Below are 22,301 nucleotides of genomic sequence, written 5' to 3' on the forward strand. Positions count from 1 at the left end.
CCCCATAGGTTTTGCTCCTCTCAGGGAAAAGGCAACCACTTTGTACCTGTCTAAGGGCAATTCTGTTTCTAGAAGGTTTAAAGTGTTTGACTTTGATGCCAAATGAGTGTCGGTTACCAAATACAAGAATACCTGCATCCTAGACTTGGCTCTGCACAAGTCACTCTGTGCTACTTTCCCACTTACCAAGTGTGTGACCTTGGGCAAGTTGTTTATTTTTATATCTATAAAATGGTGCTAATAACAGTATCTATCTCATAAGTCTGTGAAAAGTAGATACATAAGTTAACAAATGTAGTGTGTTTGGAACAGTGCCTGGTATGTATTACTTAAGTACTATGTGCGTTTGGCTCTTAGCCATTATTTATTGTCATTGTTATGTTTAAGATTTTTTTTCATCTTTGAGGAACTACATCCCATCATAACCATCTCCTACCCAGTGTAGGCTTTTGCTGGCATTCCTCTCATGTAGAACACATGGAACTGCAAAATGCCCCGTTTGATTTGCCACTCACCCAACCTCTGCTATCTGGGTATAGTGGTTCTCTCTGAATAGACCCTAAGGTCTGAAACTTCATCCTACCCATTGCTGCCTGACAGACCCTGGAGCCACCTGGTCACTGGATGCACCCATAAAGGCCTCTGTAGTTCAAGGGGTGGTGCCCCTGTAGGTAAAGTTCTGTGCAGGATGGCTGCCGATGCCTGGGAGCTTTGCACCTCGTGCCGCTGACCCAGGAGCCTCCAAGCAGCACCCAGATTACCAATTGCTCATAGTTTCATTCACCCCACCCCCCTCCAAAAGCTGTTCGAATCTGATGTACTTTCAATATGAACAAAAATCAGAGTGAGTCTGTCTGGGTGACAATAACAGATCATCTTGGTATAAGGCAGGCTTTTGGCCTCAAGGGACACAACTATAGGTAGGTGAGGAGACTATAGTGGGTGTCTGTATACCAACTCATGTCTCAACATAATGACTAGACTTCCTCTTTCTGATCTCAAAAGGCCTCAACAAGAGAGGACTAGGAAATTATTTGCTTTGTAAGGGAAAATACCTGACTACATAAAATAGAAGTTGTAAACAACTCTCAACAGCAAATTAGGAAAATTATTTCCAGCAATTGACAGAAGCTGGGTTGTTGGCTTTGATATATAGTTACAAATCGACCAAAACAACTACTAAATTCAAATAGTAACATTGGTCAAAACAACATAGAGTTCTCAAAACCAATGTGAATGATTAATAAATGTTAAAAAGTGTCCCAATGTATTAGTATCTAAGAAATACAAATTAGAACGAGTTATCCTGCCCATCATGTGAACACTAAAATTTAAAAAATAACACTCAACACCGGAGAGTCTATGGAGAAAGTGGTCCTCATGCTTTGCTGATGGGAGTGTAAATTCTAATAATTCCCTTCTGGAAAGCGGTCTGGTAAAATTGTACTAATATCCTAAAAAATTCATGCCCTTCCTCTTTGAAGAAATGCCTGATTCTGGGTCTGGAGCAGAAAATGTACAAGATGAAGAAAAAAAAAAAAAAAAAGAAAATGTACGAGATGAATCTGGAGCATCTTACCATACAAGGAAACAAGCAAAGACTAGCCGGGTTGTGTCAAAGGTTAAGGGCTAGCTTGAAGAGGCTCATGTAAACCAAAGACAGGGCCACTGAAGCATCCATAAGGATAATAACCACATGGACTGAAACACATCAAATAAGTTTAAAATCTATGAGTTCATAATGATGTTTGAAAAAAAAAAAAAGGACCAAAGCCTTCCATTGATCACCTTTGAAGGATGCTAGAAAACCAACTCATTATTTCAAAAACTGGTATAGAATCAAACATTTATTTTTCCTTTCTTCCACAGATATACCTCAGGGTAAACCAAACAGGTCATGAGGGGAGGTCTGTCTTTACAGAAATCTCCAGCTAATAAACAGAATATTACCATCTTACAACCCCTAATGAAATAATGGATCTACCAATGAGTAGTGATGGCTGCTAATTCCAGAGAGACAATCAGATGTTATATGTCTACTGAGTGAAGTACACAGGGGGAAAAAAAATAAAATCTGAATCTCATAAAGTCTCTAGACCTAAGTTTCATTATTAAAAAGTTTAAGAAGCTTTCTAGAACAAATTTGGAAAACAAGGAAGAAATTAGATAACGATGTGCCACCAACTAAAATAATAATTGTAAATGCAAGTTCTCTGTCTTCTATTGCACCCACAAGTGGTTATTAAAACCTAATGTCATTTAACATTTCATGTGCTTACAATCCGTCTTCTGCACTAGATTCTAAGCTCTCTAAGGGCAGTCATGGTCTCACACTCATCTATTCCCTCTACTGCGGGTGCTCAGGAATCACCAGCTTGTCTGTAGTGGTTTTCTAAGCCAGATATTTGGCCTCATTTATCCCTGCATGATGTGGAACGAGCAGAGGGTCAAAGCCCAATATGGGATCCTGGTAGGCAATTACATTAATTATTATTAATTCAACAAACATTTATTTAGAGCCTACCATGTGCCAAGTACTCTGCAAGACACTGGGGATGGAGAGAGAAAAACACACAATTACTGCCTTTAAGTGTCTCAGTTTAGTGGGGGAGTTAGATGAATAAACATATAATTACGAAACAGTTAACACTTACTGACCATTTTATGTGCCAGGCACTGTTCCAAGAGCTTTAACTACATTAACTTGTTAATGAGGTAGGCACTGTGATTCCCAGTATGCAGATGAGGAAACTAAGGCACAGAGACATAAAAGCAACTTGCCAAAGGTCTCACAGCTAGTAAGTGACAGATGCATGATTCAAACCTCAGGTTATCTGGCTCCAGAGGAAAGCCTATTGAAATTACTGGCGTTATACCACATTATCACACAGTGTGATGGTGAGTGAAAAGGACACACTTTGTACTCAGAATGTAGGGAGAGGGAGTCAAGGAAGAATCCTGGAAGCAGGCTCTTCAAAACAAGGTTTTAAGGAGGAATGGGGCTTCCGAATAAAATAAGACAGAAGCACAAAGACAAAGCATGGTCGGAGAACTCCGGGGAATTCAGGATGCTCAGAGTTTAAGGGATGACTCGGGGATGAGGATGGGGGAGAACACAGCAAGAGGCCACTAGAATACTGGTTTGTGAGGAGGCAAAGGAGGTGGGATACAAATTTATCCTGCTCAGGCTGTGCCCTGACAAAAAAATCACCACCACAGTGAGTCCCTGTTTCAGAGGTGATTGTTAGTGTAGAAAATGGACTGAAGAAGCTCTTTGTCATGGAGAGAGCAGCAGGAGCATTCACAGAAGGCATAAGATCGTGGGATAATGCCATGCCTGTTCTATTAGTTTCCTAGAGCTGCTGTAACACTTACCACAACTGGGTGACTTAAAACAACAGAAGTTTATTCTCACACAGTTCTAAATGCCAGAAGTTAGAAATCAAGGTGTCAGCAAGCTTGGTTCCTTCTGGAGGCTCTAGTGAGAGAGAGAGTCTGCTCCATGCCCCTTTCCAAGCTCCTAGTGGCTGCTGGCAATCCTTGGCATTCCTTGGCTTGTAGCTTCACTCCAATCTCCGCCTCCATCATCACGTGGCCATCTTCTGCGCGCGTGCGCGCGTGCGTGCGTGCATCTGCGTCTCTTCTCTTTTTGTCAGGACACCACCAATCATACAGGATCAGAACCCACCTTAATGACTTAACTTCATTATATCTGCCAAGACTCTATTTCCAAATAAGGTCACATTCCCTAGTACCAGGGCTTAGGACCTCAACACATCTTTGGTGGAGGTCACTGTTAAACGTATAACATTCTGCAACCTGCTATTCTGCAACCTTTTTTTTCTTCACGGTTAAGCACAGATACCTTTCCATGTCTGTTCACATGGTTCTAGCTCATTCATTTCAACCACTGTGTTACTTCATTGTATCGGTGACCCATAATCTATTTGTTGAACACCGTAAGGATGGACATTCAGGTGGTTTTAATTTTTTTGCCATTACAAACAATGCTCCAACTGAACCTCTCTGTACAGGGACCTATGCACATTGGTAATGAGTGTTTCTGTAGGAAGACTTCCTAGAAACAGAATGCCCCCTGGACTAAAGAGAATACAATTTCAAGTTTTTGATAAATGACAAATTGTTCTTAAAAAGTTTGTGCTTATTTGTGCTTCCTTACCAACACTGCTACTTATTAACCTTTGTCAATCTGAGACATATACTTTATTGTAATTTGCAATTTGAGACATTTAGTTTGTCCTTAACAAGATGGAGCAATTTTTCATGTTTTACTGGTTAGCTAAATTTCTTATCATCCATTTTCTATTTAACTTGCCTATTTTTTTTCCTTGTTATCTTTCTTCTTAATTTTTAATCAATAAAATCAAGAATAAGGCTTTTTCTTCATTATATGTTGAACATTTCCCCCCTGAGAATGGTCAGTAAGTTACTGAATGCCTGTCTACTGTATGCCAGGCATTGCTCTAAGTGCTGGGAATACAGCAGTGAACAAGGCGGTAAAGGTTCCTGTTCTCAACTGTTATTTAACTTCTCAGAAGAAACTGTCTTTGCATAGGATTTGGGCTGGGCAATACATAGGAAGTGAATTTTCACCCTTGGGTGCAGAACTACTCTGGAATTAATGTAAATACCGTCCTGTTTTGATCCATTTGAGAGCCTTCTGGGGGAAAAATCTGTTCTCCAGGTGTCCTAGATAATGTGGTATAAAGCAGTGTGGTCAGTGAAGGTGGAATCAGAAATAGCTGATGGGCAGCTGTACCCTTTCCCTGAAGGGAAGAACCAGACACACCCCCAAGCACCCATACCCTGGGTGTCCCCGGCTTTCAAAGGTTAAGCCTAGTGAATTCAGAGAGCAAAGGAGGTAAGTTTTAAGGAGGAATAATTTCTCCCCGTTTCAGTAGAGGGGATAACATTGGAGCCCTACTCCACCACCTCCCACAAGCCCCAGGGAGAGGTGATGTCTAATTGGGCATGTCTGACTCTCACCCTTCCTCTCACATCCACTTAAGGTTGGGGGAAAGAATATAACCACCCCACCCCTGGAAGATAGGTCACATTTTATTAGGGGGCAGGTACACATACACATAATTCAAGGGTGAATTAGATAAGCAGGGTGAATTAGACAAGCTTATCCTCTTCGGATTAAAAATTTGTCCTCAGCTTTAGCCTTTATCAATAATAAAGGTGACAGTCTGATCTCCATCTAATTCCTATATCTGTCTGTTTTTCTTTCCTCCCTGCCTCCAACAGTTTCAAATTCAGAGGGGAGAAGGGTGATATCTACCGGCTCCTTCAACATACAGTTTCCATTATAATGCTTTACACCTGAGTATTTCATGGATATCTGTTGATTTTGTGAAGGAAATAAACAATTCTATTGTATTTTCTAAAAGGTTACTTGATGATGTGTATTGAACCTTCTGGATTTTGTGTAGTTTTTATTTGGCCAAATGACTCAACTGTATTATTCATTTTAGATATCTGAGTTTCTCCTGTAAAAAATGATACCATCGGCAAAGAACATTAATTTTATTTTGACTTTTGTTTTCTTATAGTATTATTTCAGCTACCATTTCCAGAATGTTAAACAGTGACTTTATTATTTTAATGCAGTGACTTCATTTTAAAGAGAACAACATTATAATTTCATTCTTAAGTATAACGTTAGCTATGGTTTGAGATTTTTTAAAAAACAAGAATGGATGTTAATTTGTATCTAGGGTCATTCCTGCATCTATTGAGATACTGACTCCTCTGAACTATTTTGATGAATTATACAAGATTAAACTGTGCATTTTTGTAATAAATCCTTTGTTTATAGTATATTATTTTTAACATAGTGTTCGATTTAATTTACCAGTATTTTATATTAGATTTTACATCAATATTTCTAAGAAGTGTAGTTTTCTTTTCTGCACTATCAGTCAGCATTTGGGAGCAAGGATATATCAACTTTGTGACATGCTGTCCATCTGTTCCTTGGTTCTTTGACAGTCTATAAAGCATTACAAGGCCCTATTTCCTCAACATTTTTCTAAATGTTCCCTCAAAGCCCTCTGATACAACATTTTTTTAAAAAAACTATCTTTCAATTGTCTTTAATATTTACTGGTCTTTTTAGTCATTCTAATGACTCTTGAATAAATTTCAGTAATTTATATTTTCCTAGCAGAGATTTCTTAGCATAGCAATTGATCATGGTAATCCTTAATAATTTAAAAAAAATGTTTTCCATCACAATGATCACAACTGTAATTGTTAGTAAACATTTTCTTCAGCATTTCCCATTAAATAGTAGGCTTTATCTCATTCCCTGCTATACATCCCCAGTATCTACCAGGTACCTAGTATGTACTCAGGAAATTGTTGTGAAGCCAGGAATGAGGTTAAAGCCTCTTTTTCCTTTCTCGTTTTGCCTATTGACATGTTCTTTTTCTTGATTGGACTTGCCAAAGTTTTATTTCTTTGTTTCTTATTTATTTATTTATTTTAGGTGAGGCGACCCTTGGTCGACCTCACAGATTGCAAGGACCTTGTCATCTTACAATTCCTTATTTTTTTATTTTTATTTTTTTTACGCCTACAGCACCCAGTCTTCCTAAGTGTTCTCCTATCCAAGTACTAACCAGGCCTGACCCTGCTTAGCTTCCAAGATCAGACGGGATCGGGCTTCTTCAGGGTAGCAATGCCGTAGACTCTGTTTTTTAAAAGCAATCAAGTCTATATTTCTTTCATTTCAAGTTTATTAATTTCAAAGCTATATTCAGAAGAAAACTAATCTTAAATATTTCTTAAATGATGAGTGAAACAAATTAAGCTATTGGTCTAAAGTTAGAAAAAGAATAAAACAATCTTTGTCATTATTTTAGGTCTGCCTCATGTAAAGAGCATGAAACTTTTTTACTCAATCTTAATTTTATCCTAACTCAGTAGGAAGACTTATTCTCCTGAAATTTTTTAAAATCACAGCTGTTTTATTTGTCCTGGCTTTATCTAGTTTATGTTTTAATACTACAATGCTTCTTCCTTTGTTGTATGTATTGTTTTATTTGCTTTCATCACTTCTTAGGATTTGCAAGGCAGACTTCTTGCTTTTTAATTCTACTAGTATACCTTTTATTACTTTTTAAAATCTTGAATCTATTTCTCTAAATATCACTTTTTTTCATCATTCCCATCTCTGTACATTTTCCTCTGGATTATGAGAGCTCAACAAATTCGTGGCACTGATTAGATTAATTGTAGAGCCGATTTGGCCCTTTAGGGATTATACTGGAAACTTAATTCTGCTGTTGCATTTTTTGTTTCCCTATACTTGTTTATTTTCTCAGCCGGTCTCCCTTTTTTTTCTCCCTCCTTCTCAGTCAGCTTCCTTTCCATCTCAGCCAGTAGTTTCTCATCTGATTTTTTCATCTCAGGTTTCATAAAGTACATGTCTTGTGGACATTTTTGAGGGGAAAAAAGATGCTGCCTTCAAAAACTCCCTTCTTTTTTTCCAGCAGTATTTCAAGGGAAAAATGACAAGACCTGAAATAAGCCACAGACAATGGGATATAAAGGGAGGGAACAGATACAAGAGCAATTAAGGAGACAGTAATAAATGGAAAGCAAAAGAAACAATTGTAGACAGTCAGCAGTGCCTTCAGGGCTTCCCAGTATATGTCCACGAAGAAGTAACAACATATATCAATGTGAGTGTCCTTGAAGCTCACCAACCACAACCCATGGCAACATCTGCCAAACTTTACTTTATTAGACTCCTGCCATAGCCACATGAGGTGGATATTATCATTTTCATCCTACAGATGAAGAAATGGAGCTCAGAAAAGTTAAACTGCTTCCAGGACTCGAATTCTGGTCTTGGGAATCCAAGAACTTCTGAGCAACCACTGAACATCTGGAACATCTGAGTTAGGTTTTGTGGGAAAACAGAGGACGAGAACTTTACCTACCCCATCAAGCTCATCATCAAGTTGGGGGCAACAAAAAGGATATATCTGATAGCAAGGAAAATAAAAAGGAGCAGGTCATTCAGAGCTCCACAGTGTGGAAGGGAGAACGAACATACATGGTCTCAGAGATCAGGGAATAAGATCCTTGGTGGGCACTGGGCCACCATACTCCCAAGTTACCTGAACAACGCTGGCTTATGCTGGTTGTCTTGGCATAAGTACTAACGATGTTTCAGTATGGGATGTTAAGTTCTCAGGTCACCTTAGCAATGCCCCGCACTTGGACCATGCTTACCAGTTTTCGTACATTATCTCGTGTGATTTTCACAGGCTTACTGTATAGCACAGATTCAGAAATTTGATGAAAGCTATAAACTTCCTCCCCAGGAAAATTATGACATAAATATAGAAGTCTGTGCAGTTTTGATACGTTCATATCCTTTGACAGAGTAGCTCCACTTCTGGGAATTTATCCTACAGATATACAAGCACAAGGGCAAAACTAGATACAAAGATATTTGTGGTGGCACTGTTTAAAATAGCAAACGTTCAGAAACACCCTAAAGTCCATCAGTGAGGATCATGTGAAACAACTTAGGAAGAGGAGTAGGGGTCGGGTAGGGTGAATGTATACAGCACATGCTTTAGGCCAGCCTTCCTTTTAATTATGAAGGGGCCTTCCACCACCCCCCCACAACCCTCCCCACCCCCGCCAACTCAGCAAGGTCCCAGAGGAGGAAGAGACAGGAGCGAGCGCACAGGAGGCGGCTAAATAATGAATTGTAAGTGTGTGTTTTCTTTGGCCAGGGCAGTCTGGCCAAGCTCTGGGGGCTGCTGGGCAAACATTTTTCATATTTTAGTAGCTGGCCTATGCCCAAGGCAGTCAGAAGTTAAGTAAGCTTTGAATGAGCTGCGCCCATCCTCTCCCCAGCCCCAAGAATTCTTAATGATGTCCTGAGGCAGCAGCCTCCAGCAAACCCTACGTGTTGCCTTAAATATCACTCGCCCTTCACTACTTTTAATGAATGCAAATGATTCAGCAACAAAACACTTAGCCTGGAGTGAAATCCGTCTTTGTGTAGCTGGTTTCACCAGCTTACAGCCCAGCTCAGGCAGGGCCCAATTGGGCTGACAGCCCGCCAAGGTGCCCAGGCTAGCCCAGGCAGACCCCTACACACCCAGGGCTGCAGGAGCACACTACAGGAAGTGCTCAGCACCAGGGAAGACCCCCACTCCACTCCTACCTCCCACTCTTCCCCACTCCACCCACCACCCCAGCCACCAGATGCAGATCCTCACAACTCCACCTCTTTACGACTCTGGCTCCAGGGCAGAGGAAAGTGTGAGAGGGAAAACAAAAGGTATTTCTTTGATCTAATGAAAGGGGCTGGTCCCAGGCACCTCAAAGGCCCGTCTGGTCACCATACATCCTGCAATCAAGGGCACTTCACCCTAACAAAACCACCCCCACTACCTCTTCACCTGATGCCAGGTACCTGAGGAACTGAGCAACCGGAACCTGAAAAGCTCCCTTGGATGGGCGCCCTCCTTCACCAGATTCACGGAAGCAACAAAAACAGAGACGGTATAAATAACCCAATTTACACCCTGTTTTCAGAGTTCTCTTTTGGCAGCAAAAACTGAAAGCAATTTGTCAGGAGTCTAAGAGCAACTTTTAACAAATTTACTTCCAACCTGGGGCTCAGGGGGGATTTGTTGCCCCATCAGTTTGCCTGATCAACACCTCTCCCAGGGCTGAGGCCGCAGCCTGCTAACTCAGCTGCCAGAGTCGTCACCTACAAGCCAGCAGCTGGCAGGAGACCCATGGAGGTCTATGCAAGTCTTCTCCAGGCTTTTCTGGTCATGGGTGTAAATAAGGAATGGGGAGGCTTAGACCCAAACTGGACAACTGGAATTCAGGACTACCGAGGGCCCATAGGTATCACTGTGGGTGCCTGAGACAGAAAAATGATTTCAAAGTATTTGTTGATCTGGTTTAGAAAGAACCACTGTCTCCCTCAACTCTCAAAGGACAGAGAAGATGGGAAGCTCAGGCACCCCAGAAAAAAATTTCACATTGAATTTCGAGGGCCTCCAACAATAAGTTCTATATCATCAAAATGCTCTTACCCAGTCTATCAAAGGCTGTCAGGAAAAGAGCACTAGAATGATCTTAACACTTGAACCCAGTTCTTCCTGATTGTTCAAGGCCCATCATCTACAGTACCTTAACTCTCCTCCAAAACGCTGCTAAAAGCAGCCAAGAGGGGCACTCATTCCATGGAAGGGCTGGGTCTCCTAGACCTTGGACTCAAGTTCTTGCCTTCCAGGTGATCGATTAATCAGCACCTTTCCTAGCTGGGTGAGAACACGGAAAGAATCCCGCATTCGGAAACCCCTATGAGGTGGAGTACCTAAGCCGACAAAATTGAACATCTGGAAGGCTTGAAACAAATCTATTAATTTAAAAAGGAGAAAAAGGCTTTGCTCTTGACATTCACTAATATATATAAAAGAGACATCTTTCTCTCTTCATCTATCAGCTAAAACCCAACCCCACAGCCAATCCACCCCACTACCACATGAACCAGAACTCCATGGAATGAAGAACTCCTTTGCCTTTGGGCCACTTGTGTCCTGAAAAGGAAAAAGTGCCATTTAGCAGCAAATGCTTGGACAGCACAAAGCAGAATGGATAGCACCAGCTGTCTTCACAAAGCTGGGATCAACCCCACGCAACTGTGTTGCCTGGGAGGGGAGGAAAATGCTACCATCTCCTGTCTGTCTCCCACCTGCCCCACTCAGGTCTCCATCCTCTGAGAGCCCGGCATTCACCGTATCCCCTCTCTGGTGCGTCCTGACATCCTCGTTAATTATTCTTTTCTAGTTCTGTCTCGATTTACCTACCAGACAATCCACTCCGGAAATGAGTCTGCAGTCTCCCTCAGGAACAGCTCAGCCTTCTTAAATGGAGAGAGACTCTGCCACCGGAGAGGCATTTTCTTTCCTTAATAGGCTGTTTACCCTCTTTGGGACATCTACCTCCTCTTCTACACATCTCTTGCCTTCTAAGGACTTAAAAGTCCCTCCTCTACACCCTCTTCCATGCACACTACCTGCCATGATGCCTTATACCTTGAGCATCATTTGTTATTTATGTGCCAGGCTTAAAGAAAAACAGTTTCTATTGAAAGTTACTGGTGGATGGGAAACAAAAAAAACAGGCGTGTAAAGAAATCACACTCATCACATTATAACTATCTTTTATTAAGCATTCACTATATGACAGACTAATCCCTTCACATATACAGAATTTCAAAGATGTCACTGATTTTAAAATATACCATTATTTGTGTTCCATTAAAAGGAATGGTACCAGTTAAACTAAGAACAATCCTACATAACTGATTATGTCGCAACCTGATTTCAAAGATGTGAAACTGAGAAAAAGCGTTTTAGAGTAAACGAAATAACAGTGCTATCTCACTTAATTCCCACACGCTCTCTAATGGGACTGTTGTTATTATCTTCACCTTACAAAAGAGGAAACCGAGGCTCAGAGAGGTGAAGTGAACTGTCTAAGGTCTCTGGGGAACAAGTTGTGATGCCAGAACTCAGTTCCTAAACAGCTTTCTGAATTTCCCTGGGAGAGAGGAGGTGGCTGCCGGCCTAAAACAGACCACCCTTAGTTAAGCTGCCCCATCAAAGCCAAGCAATACTTGCCTGGCTGACTCCTAAAATCAGGATCTTTCTACAACTGTACCTTCACAGATCCTACTTCCAGAAACAACAACAAAAGGAAAACAGGTTTCCCTAGCTCCTTCCTCATGAAACTAGCTGGAAGTCGAAAACCTTTCAGCCAACTTGTTATATATAAAGCACATTTAACAAGCTTTTCAAGTCCTGAGAGTGGGAGAAGCCTTCACTGGAAATCTGATACTTTGGCAGCCAAGTGGGAGGGACAAAGCCCTTAGCATCAGCCCCAGGGGATAAACACCATCCCAAACCCCTTTGTCTGACAGAAGGAGATACTTCCTGGGGGGCAGGAGCCAGCAATGCTTTTTATGACAAGGCCCACCTAACAACCACCCTCCACTGGAGACCTGGCTTGGGTCTCTGTACAACCCACCTAACCATAAACCCTCTGTCCTTTTCCAAACCTGCTGGGGTCCCTCTTCCCACAAATACCTGTGACCGCCATAAATGCCCTTAAACAGCCCCCGTTTACTGCCCGGCCTGCCTGCTGCTAAATGAGGGCATTTGTTTCAAATTTGCAAATACCCAAAGCAGTGGAAACCTAAGTCCACTCCTAAAATGAAATGTTCTGCATTCCTCCAGGCCTGAAGCACTGTGCTTCAAAAGCTGCAAGAGGCCCTGGCTGTTGACTCACTGGTGGGGCTATTGGGAGAGGTATTTCCCTGCTCCCTGAGGAGGCTCCTTTGATCTGGGCTGGGTGGGAAGGGGACAGAGAGAAGTGCCACCCAGGCCCAGGCGAGGCTGGGCCCAGGCCTAAAATTGCTGCCAAAGACAGGAGGCCGGCTAGCAGGACTTCTCATGCCATCTTCAAACGCCCTCAAAACAAAGGTAAAGAGAGTCTGAGGAAGGCACTTGGGGCCCAGAAGCAACTGACAGGACTCCGGCCTCTAACACAGAAATATAACACAGAAATAAAGTGACAAATCCCCCACTAAGCAACTCAGGGCACTTTATCAAGGCAGGGGCACGCATTTACTAAATAAAAGCTTTTTGTTTTAAGAAGGAGTTTTCAGGAAGGAGGGAGTTGGATTGAAGACAGAGATCCTCCTTCAGGCCCCCAAGGCTGTTTGTTCCAGGACCCAACATCTCCCCTCATCACTAGCAACTCAAGCAGGAGGCCCTGACTCCTGGGGCAGAGGAGCCCAGAACACAGCGCACAAAGCTGCTGGTGAGTTGGGCATATTTTAAATTAGACAGTTTAACAATTGGTTTAACCTGCTAAATTAACCAAACAGATATGGATAGAATAATTTGCTCTTTATAGCTGGAGCTACAAAACCAACGGCATTTCCTCCCCCGCCCCCACAAGGCTGCAAGACAACTGTTTTATTTGTGATTTGTTTTGTTTTTCAGGTGGCTGGAAATGAACTTGGGCTCTCAAATGCCATCTTAGCACAGCTGGCCTGAAAGATCCTTCTTCTCTTTATCCTTCCAGGCAGGAAACAGCTCTGCTTTGTGTTTTTTAACAGATGAGCTTGACAGAATCAGAACACCAAAGTGTCACTTTGCACCTTTCCATGATAGAACATAAGTTCCCATGTCGGAATCTGTGAACTTCAAGAGCAGAAGAACAAACTCGGCAGGATTGCCAAGAGCAGTCAACAACTTAGCCAAAGGGAGAGATAGACCTGGCATAAAAAAAGCTCACATCTCCCAGAATGTGACAGGTCACTGTCCAACCTCTTCCAAAACCTCCTGAGTATTAAAAGACTTGGCCTCAAAAGTCAGAAGTGGAAGGGAAACCGACATCCATCATGCCTCTACTACGTGTCAGGGTCTGTGCCACCAATCGCAGGCATATCTACCTATATGAAAGCAGTTAGAGATGGTGAACTATTAATCACAGCAGGGATGACTCTATTACCACCTACGTGGTTTCCACCACAGCATCACCCAGTGTACAACTCCCAGCAGGCACACTGGTCTGGAATGTGGCAGCACACCTGCAAGCCAGGGCCTGTAGCTGCCCGTGACCTTCTAGAAGTACCAGGGAGAAGAGTCTAAAGACTCACGGGTTCATGAGAAAAGCTCAAATCTTGGAAATTCGGGTACAGTGTTCTGGTCTTCTGGATTACATATAGTCTGACCATAACTCTAAAAATGTTAAGATGCATACAAACCTCAGAATGGGCCATTGAAAACCTTAACCTGTTCTGTAACAAAAACAGGGTGAAAAATTGGCAATCTTGAATGCTGTAGCCCTAAAGATCTCTGTGTAAGTTACTGATATGTTCCTTATGTAGAAAGAACAAAAGTTATTCCACCCTCTGACTCTAGCAGGACTGCTCTTAAATCCACTCAGAGTTATCTGATCTGCAAAATCCACTCCCCAATGATTACCTGGTTCCAAGGCATGTGTGTGCAACATTTCATAGGTGATGACATACATACAACGACACACGAGAGCACGGAATCAGCTATTATTTACCAGCTCTGCAGTCCTGAGCAAATCATACTTTGTGCCTCAGTTTCTTCACCTATCATCAAATGCCTCCCTCCCTTCCTCCCTCCCCTCCGCCCCCGCAAAAAACCAACACCCTCATCTTGCCAACCTCTGAGGCTTGTTGATAGGGTTAAATGTCAGTGTGAATGAAAGCATTTTAGAAGCTGCAAAGCTGGGTACAGTCGCCGGTTATTATAGAGGAGGCTCTCCCAAAGCACACCCAATCCCTTCTTCCCAACTTTAAGCCTTCCTTTGGTTGTTTTCCCTTCTGTGCAAAAGAAGAAAAGATGTTCCCACTCAGGCACTAGTCCCTCAAATACCTGAGGACTAACCAGGTAACTATTTCTGCCTTCTCTTACTCAGATAAAAACTCGTTTTTTTCTCCTAAGAATTCCCTCTCAAATCTCCTCTAAATTTACTCAAACCTTTCTGTTCTCCTTTGCACCCAGGGAATTATACCCTAAAACCCACAGCACCAGTTGATCGAGTGTAAATGAGCCCACACACTAGAGATCCCAGAATAAAATGCAGTCCTCAGGTTAAAGGGCTCTCCCCAGAACCAAGGGCAAGAAGAGCCTGTAAGTCCCGCAGAACACAGGTGTAGGGTGCATATGGCAATACTGGGTCAGGTCAGCCTCAAAGGTGACCACAGTAAAGGTCTTCCAAGGTCTTCTGTCTTCAAATTGAGACCCAAGTAGCAGGTTAGACTTGCCCAACGTCACACGAGCAGTCTGGGGCAAACGTGGGAGCAGAGTCCATGTCTCCCAACTCCCAGCCTAGTGTTCCTTCAGTGCTTCTTCAGGCTAAGAGGGATGTACACCTCCAGGGTACCCAAAACAAAAGGTCATCATGACCAAGAACCCATCCTTGCAATTGAAGTGATACCACTTCTACTACAGGACTTCCTCTAAATCAGGAATACCCACAAACTTTACATAGGGCCCAGTGTGCCCAGGAGAGAGGCAAGCCTGAAGCTACTTACTGAAGTGTGAAGTAAACTAAGCAGCCCCCTTCCCTGAAGACTCAACCAGCCTTTCCTATCATTCATCACATAAAGTTAAAAGCCTGCATCTGCAAGGCATAGAGAGATGCCCAGAAACTGACCAAGACCTCAGCACTCACACACGTGCTATGGAACCCCAGCCTCCCAGGCTTCTCCTGTTGTATGAGCAGCAGTGCCCCATCCCACCACGACAGGAGGCAGGAGAACAGTAGCGAATAGGATTCATCTGAAACATACTATTAGAATAGAGGTCACCAAAATCATCTTGGCCCACATCTAGGAAGCAAAGAGCCACGAGTTGCAAGACGAGACAGCCACCTATGACTGTCGTACAGGTTGTACAATGCTCAAGATGTACAACCAAGCGAAACATTGCCTGTGCCCCACTAGCCAAAGCCCTGGGTCCAGTGCAAGGCTGCATTCACGTGGAGGAAGGGCGCCTATTTCTAACTTACACAAAGGCATTGTATGAGCTAGCTAGCCGCTGGGACACCTCAGTAGTCCCAAAAGCAGACAAGCATTCTTCTCACTGCCCCACCACTGCCACCACCCCAAGAAGTGGACAAGAGAAAGCCAGTGTATGTTAGCGCCCGCTCTGACCACCTTAACCACCCATAGGGAGACCACACAGTACCTCAAGAACCTCCCATGGTGCTGACAGAAGTTCCCGCAAGCTACACAGAGTGAATGACTGGGGAAACCCTCACAGCCATCCCATGATGACAGAAGCCCCTCCCTAGGGTAATATAAAAGCCTGCCTAGGCTGCAAGAAGCACAATTTACTGCCCACTCCCTGGAAGAACGTCAGCATGCCAGGGGAGATGGTGGCTCTGAGCCAGCACTGACCACCCTAGGGAGAAGCTGCTGTTGGGATAGAGGGAGGAAGAATTCCCACCAGGAAATGCAAAGTGGTTGTGCCCACATTTCTGAGCTGCTGTTGAAATGAATACTGAGACCTATTTAGAAAACCTGTGCTTCAGAATGAGGAAACCATTTCTAAAGTTTCCAGTCAAGAGCGACTTTGTTGAGCCTTCACAAACCATTCTAGAGACTGAGGCCTGGCCAGAAAGTCTAACACCTTAACGGAAGGACAAAGGGTCAGGAGAGTCTCTGAGAAAAGACATCAGGGCTGGCCAGAGGGGCTGCTTCCCTGGGTCAACCATCCCCATAGCTAGGAGCACCAGGTGCAAGGCAGGGGTCAGCATCATTTGTATTTTGCGGATGAGGAAACTGAAGCTTGGAAAGGTTAATGAAGCAGCTCAGGGTCATGTGGCTAGGCAGCAACCGAGCCAGGACCAAACACAGAAAAGCAGGTGTCACAGGGACTACAGATGACATCTCTCTTCCTTTACTGTGCATTGATGTGTGTGATTTTGGAAAAGAACCATTAAAATTTTCAGACTCCTCGTCCAATGCCTTTATTCAGCCTACACCTACTAGCAATGTCAATCCTCTCTCCTCTCTGAAGCCCTTTCACTTCCCATTTGCTCCTGCGTCATGGACTTACTGTCCTACACATTCACTTTTCCAAATGTCTTTTCATTATACTTCGTCTGATTCACATCTCTCCATCTTGTCTCTTTCCTGCCTCCTGCCCCACCCGAGACAGTATCACCCAGAGACAACACTCTAACACTTTGAACTGACTCCTTCCTAAGCCCCTCAATATTAATACCAACCTCTTTCTCATCACACCTCCACTTTACACTGACAAATTCTTCTTACAGCTGCCTAGTGGTTCTCAAATTTGAGTGTAGATAAGAATCTCCTGGGAAACTCTTTTAAAATGCACTTTCCTTTTGAGATTCAAACTATGTGACTGGATTGGCTATTCAAAAAATACAACATAATCTAACAAATAAGAAAATAAAATATATTTTCTGGCTCCTCCCCCAGTGATTCTGATGGGCTAGTTACCTGCCTTCCCAGATGGTCTCTGGACCACGTTTCTAAAAAACACATTTCTACATCTTTCTAGCACGTGACTCATAACCCTTACCCCACGACTCAGGACCCTGTTTTCAGAAGTCACATACACTCCTAAACCAGCAAGTGCATATACTGCTTATCATGATGGGTCTAAGCTTCTGGCAGGAACTTGGTATCTGGAGGACCCCTAGCAGACTGTGCTCCACTCACCTGTGTATTCGTTCAGTGTTAATGTTCACAGGGGTGCAAGAGTTTGGCGACCCCAAACCAAGCAGCAAGAGGGGAAAGGCGCCCGCATATGTCCGTCAAAGTTTCCTCCCTGCCCCACTGCTACTTGTATAGCATGACTGGGAGGGAAATGACCTAAATGCAGAAAAGAAAAGAGGATGGAAAATGTGACAGACTACAGAGGGCTTCCTCAAACCACTGATTAGCTGTAGCAGCTCCTGCGCCAGCTCCGCCAAAGAGCCAGAGGGCTCAGCGGGACCGAATGTGCCCTCAGTGGTGAACTCAGAGAACCCCAAGATAGGACTCTAACCCAGCCACCATGGCAGAACTTCCACATCTTTGAAAAAAAGGACAGGGCGGGGGTGGGGTAGGAGGCAGAGGAGGAAGATAGGAGAGAGACAGCTGGAGGGCAAGGCTAGAGCCAGCACCAGCAACTATGGCTCGGAGCCTGCAACACCACTATGTGGCTCTGCCAGGGGTAGTGCCAGGGGCACAGCAGCAGAGAGGCATACTACTGAGGTTAAGGCAAACAGAGGAGGCTGAGGGACGCAGGCCAAGGATACCCAACCCTGTTTAATGACCCTTTCTTCCATCAGGAAAACACCAAAGGCTGAATCCCTGGCCCCAAACTGCTCTTGGCTCAAAAATTAAGAGTCTGAAACGGCCAACCTCCATCCCAGATGAATCTCACAGAAGCTGCACTGGCTTAAACACAAACTCACACAAACTCCTCTTTCCAAAATATGAAATCCTCCAAAGACTTAACAACACGACAACTGTCGAAGCCCAGCAGAGACGTCATCCTCCTTTAGGGACCAAATGTATTCCTGAAAAGCCATTCACCGACCAAATTTCTGCCTAACAAATCTAATTTCTCCACTGGCTTTCATTATAAAATGAGACACATGCTCCTCTAGGAAAGGCTGAGGCTCCAAGAGGAAATGAACATTACACTCATGTTGCAAACCACCCAGAGTCACACATTTAATGGACAAGTTTCCTGACAAAATCTAATCCAAATTCAACCCAAAGTGAGGTCATTTTTTAAGTGCACACATCACACAGAATAGTGGTCACATAACCTAAAAGTTATTTAAGGTAAGTCTCCAAATACTGTGCAAGATCTAGTGTCCATGATTTGCCCATTGCAACAGGAGTTTCTATGTAAGGAGAGATGCCTAGAGCAGGACTTCTGGAACGCTGGGATGTGGTCAGCTGGGGAGCTTGTTAAAACGCACTGGGATTCTGATTCATGCTCCCAGGGAATGCTGATGTCACTTGTCTTTGGATCTTACTTGGAGTAGCAAAGTTGTAGATAATTGAGGCCCCTACCCAATTTACAGTCTTTAAGCTGTGGCCTTTTTAGGCAGATCAGTTTCATATGTAGAGGTGGTCAGCCACACCCAGAACTCTTGAAGAAAGCCAGGATCCCTGAAACATCAAAACTCAAAACAAGCACCACAAAGAACAGATAGCTCTGGAGTGGGAAGTAGGAGCTAGTCCCTTGATTGGGTCACTGTAAAGCAGGCCCAAGGGGAAACAGGCCACTCCAACTCAGAGAAGCTAGAGAGGGTACAAAAGACCCTCAATGCCTAGGAGGCAGAGAGGCTGTTCACCCTTGCCCTTGGTTACTCTGCCTTCTACCCAAAAGGTTCATTCACCTTTTAATAAACCTAGATAATGACCCATTATAAATAAGATACTGGACTGAATCTATAGGAAGAGACCTTCAGTAAGTTAAGACCCAACTGAGACAAAAACATGGAAGGTGTCCTAAGAGTACAGAAGTTCTACAGGCATCTACTTTCTGGCAGGAGAGAGAGGACAGCTTTGAGGAGGAAGTAGAGGTGAGACTGGACAAAAGAGAGATAGAGGAGGCAGTACATATGGGGGTACTGGCCAGAGAGGAAAGAAAGGTCTGAGAAATCACTGTTTTAGGGGATGGGAAAGACACTAGTTGGACTAGAAGACTGGACAAAAGAGAGATAGGGGAGGCAGTACATATGGGGGTACTAGCCAGAGATGAAAGAAAGGTCTGAGAAATCACGTATGTTTTAGGGGATGGGAAAGACACTAGTTGGACTAGAATGAAGTGTTCCAATAAGATGGAAAATGTTTTATGGATGGGGATGACTGTAAAGCTGAAAAGGTATGTTGGAAGCACACCATAGGAGAGAGAAGAATGAGAAAGGGGCCCTTTATATACTTCATTACATTTAATCCTCAGCATAGTTCCAGGAAGTAAGACCCTTTACAGAGGAGGCCAACTGTGAGGTCAAGAAATTTGCCCAGGGCCACAGGGCCTGTCAAGAGTTAGAGTTGCTGTTTTGCCAAACACTTCATCTCCACAGCCTGAGCTCTCTCTATCACTCAACCCTGCTCTGAACGCCAGAAGTTTGACTAGATCCTTTGGCAAACGATGTGCAGAGATTACCCCTGCCCTCCCACTGTACTTCCCTACATCTGAGAAGCCCATCATTGATAAAAGAAACTCCTCTGCCTGAATTATAGGCTGCAAAGCCTCGAGGACTCTGCAGAACAGCTTCTATCAGAACGTGATAACTTTATTTCCCACAAAGAAACAAGAGTCTGGAGGAAAGAACTCAGAGAAGGGTATGGGAACAGGGATGGGGAATGACCACAACTGACCATTCAAGGAGTTGGGGCACAGAATCCCAGGTTTCAAACGTCAAGCCCTCTCCTGCCCCACCACCATATTTACCATAATGGGGATCAAAGTTTGGAAAGTTACTCAGCCATTTACAGCATAATTACCCAAACTTGAAAATGGTCTAATCCACAAACCTAGCTAGCCTAGGTCCCTTACTCCAGCCTTATTAACAGCAGGGTCTCAGTACAACTCCAGCTAATTACACAAACAATAAGATGGAAAAATCTACTGTAGTCTATTTAAAAATTGTTGCCCCCTGAAGTCATGCTGACCAGGGGTGGACTGAGTTCCTGGATTTTACCAGAAGACAGCAGGCGCCTCAATCTTGGCTGAAATTGTTTACAGCACATGGACAGGTTCCACACGAAGGCACATTTGGTGGAACTGATTTAAAGCTCTCATTAAAATGTTCCTTTGTTGAGCACAAGACATCTCCCCACCCCCAGAGGAGATTCCAGACCTCCAGTCCCAAGCCCTGGGCCTGCCCTAACTTCCCCCACAGGAACCCCCCTCTGCTTAACACCCATCACCAGATTAACATCGATTAACATGAGAGTCGTCTTCTCACGGAAGGAATTTAGCATTTGTTGAACATGAGCCCCATCTCCACCAGAAATCTCTTGACTCCAGAACTCTAAACATTAGCAGTGAACGCAGCCATAGCTGGCGACCAGAACACCAAAACCCAAACAGCCAGCGGACCTAGGAAGCCTGTGAGCTCAGGATGCTCGCCCACATGGCTGGGCCTCCGATCCTGGCTGTGCAAAAAAACTTCCATACTTCCTCTGGGAGCAGATGTGGGTTCTGCCATGAACAATCACCACCCCACACATCACAAGGAACACAAGGCAGCTCCAGAAACACCTTCTACAAATCCTTTGAGCCTGTTCTTAACCCTGGGTTCTGAGTTACAATTACCTCTCCTTTTACAACTGGGGGTAGGGGAGATGTTGATTCCATCAGCACCAAAACTCCTTAACAACTGGTAGGCTAGGAAGATATCAGAAAGGCAATTCTCTACCCATATCCTCCCCATGGCTACTCTTCAAAGGAGAAAAGTGATCAGCTAGGACCAGGTCCCCTGGGCAGAGCTCCCCCAGAGAGGGCTGCTGACACAATCATCACCAAAGATTGTTGTGGTTTGGCAGCGAAGGGCTGGGAGGGGATGTGGGGGGGCATATTTCCAGTCCAGGTCCTGCGGGTAGCTTGGAGCTTCACTTTAAAGCAGTTCAATGCCTCCCTGGTGACTCTCAGGTGTGACCAAGCCAGAAAATACAGTCAAGAAGAGGGGGTGAGGAGGAGTCGAATTGTCTGTCCTGGAGATACTGGGCCACACCCTCACCAAAATGCGGAGCCCTCCAAGAAAAGGCAGAATGTACTGCTCGTAGTGAGATTTTCTTTTCTCGTGAAGAGACACAGGATGGAAATCCAGGAAGCAACAGAACAAACCCCGTCCGCACCTTTGCAGGCCAGCCATGCCCGATTTGGCAGCGGCCTTCACACATTAGTCACCGAGACAGCCTGGGACTCCGCTCTCCAGATTCGATCCTGGCAGGGAGTGGGCTTGAGGCTCTGGCCCAGGAACGAGAGGAGATAAGGCGGCCCCTAATTCTTCCCTTCTTCCGCCCTCACCAGCAGGGCCATCAGGGGTCTCGGCTTGGCCCAGGAACTTGGAGGAGGGAAGCCGGGAGCGTCGGGCGGGCGTAGGTAACAAAGCTCCGCGCTCTGCGCGCCGCAGGTTGGTCCCGCATCCGGCCCCAGGCCGGCCTCCCTCACCTGGGCTGAGCCTGCGGGGTGGACTCCGTGTCCCCCCACCGCCAGACACCTCACTGCACCCCGCTAAGTGTGTGTGTGGGGGGGTTGTCCTTTCTCTCCCGAAAAGAAACTCCCGATCAGGGCCCGGGCGCCGGCAACTCCCGGCAGCTCTCGAGCAAAACTCTCCGCTCAGCCCGGGAAAACTCCTTGGAGGCTGGCAACGCGTCCTCGCGGGCGTGGGTGGGAAACGGGCCCCGACAGAGTCCGCGAGGGCTTCGCCACCTCCCGACCGCCGGGACCTCGCACCCCAGCTAGCCTCTCCACCACTCCAGGGTGTCTTCCCCTCTCCAGCCGCCCAAATCCACTTCCTCGGTGCCCCTTGTGCCCACGAGGCTCACGCACTCCCCGAGCCCCGCTCCCCCAGCTCGCCGGGACTCACCGCTCAGCAGCGGCAGCAGCAGGACGCTGAGCACAGGCAGCCGGCGGTGGCTGCTCGGGGCTCCCCGCGCAGCTCCCATCACTGCGGGCTCCGGGAGGGGAGCG

General features: G+C 44.9%; 1 protein-coding gene and 1 pseudogene across 2 annotated transcripts in view; both read right to left on the minus strand.

Moving 5' to 3' along the window:
* PTK7 (protein tyrosine kinase 7 (inactive)) overlaps window positions 1-22,295 on the minus strand; it is a 57,994-nt gene extending 35,699 nt beyond the window's left edge. For both annotated transcript variants that reach the window (XM_015600414.1, XM_006926839.2), the window contains exon 1: window positions 22,198-22,295. In XM_015600414.1, the coding sequence (XP_015455900.1) occupies window positions 22,198-22,276 (79 nt within the window). In that variant the 5' untranslated portion in view covers window positions 22,277-22,295. The remainder of the gene's footprint in view (window positions 1-22,197) is intronic.
* LOC112474932 lies at window positions 6,599-6,717 on the minus strand (annotated as a pseudogene).
* Window positions 22,296-22,301: the final 6 nt, after the last annotated feature.

This window comes from Pteropus alecto, unplaced genomic scaffold (genome assembly GCF_000325575.1).
Source record: "Pteropus alecto unplaced genomic scaffold, ASM32557v1 scaffold7, whole genome shotgun sequence".
NCBI classification, from domain to species: domain Eukaryota; kingdom Metazoa; phylum Chordata; class Mammalia; order Chiroptera; family Pteropodidae; genus Pteropus; species Pteropus alecto.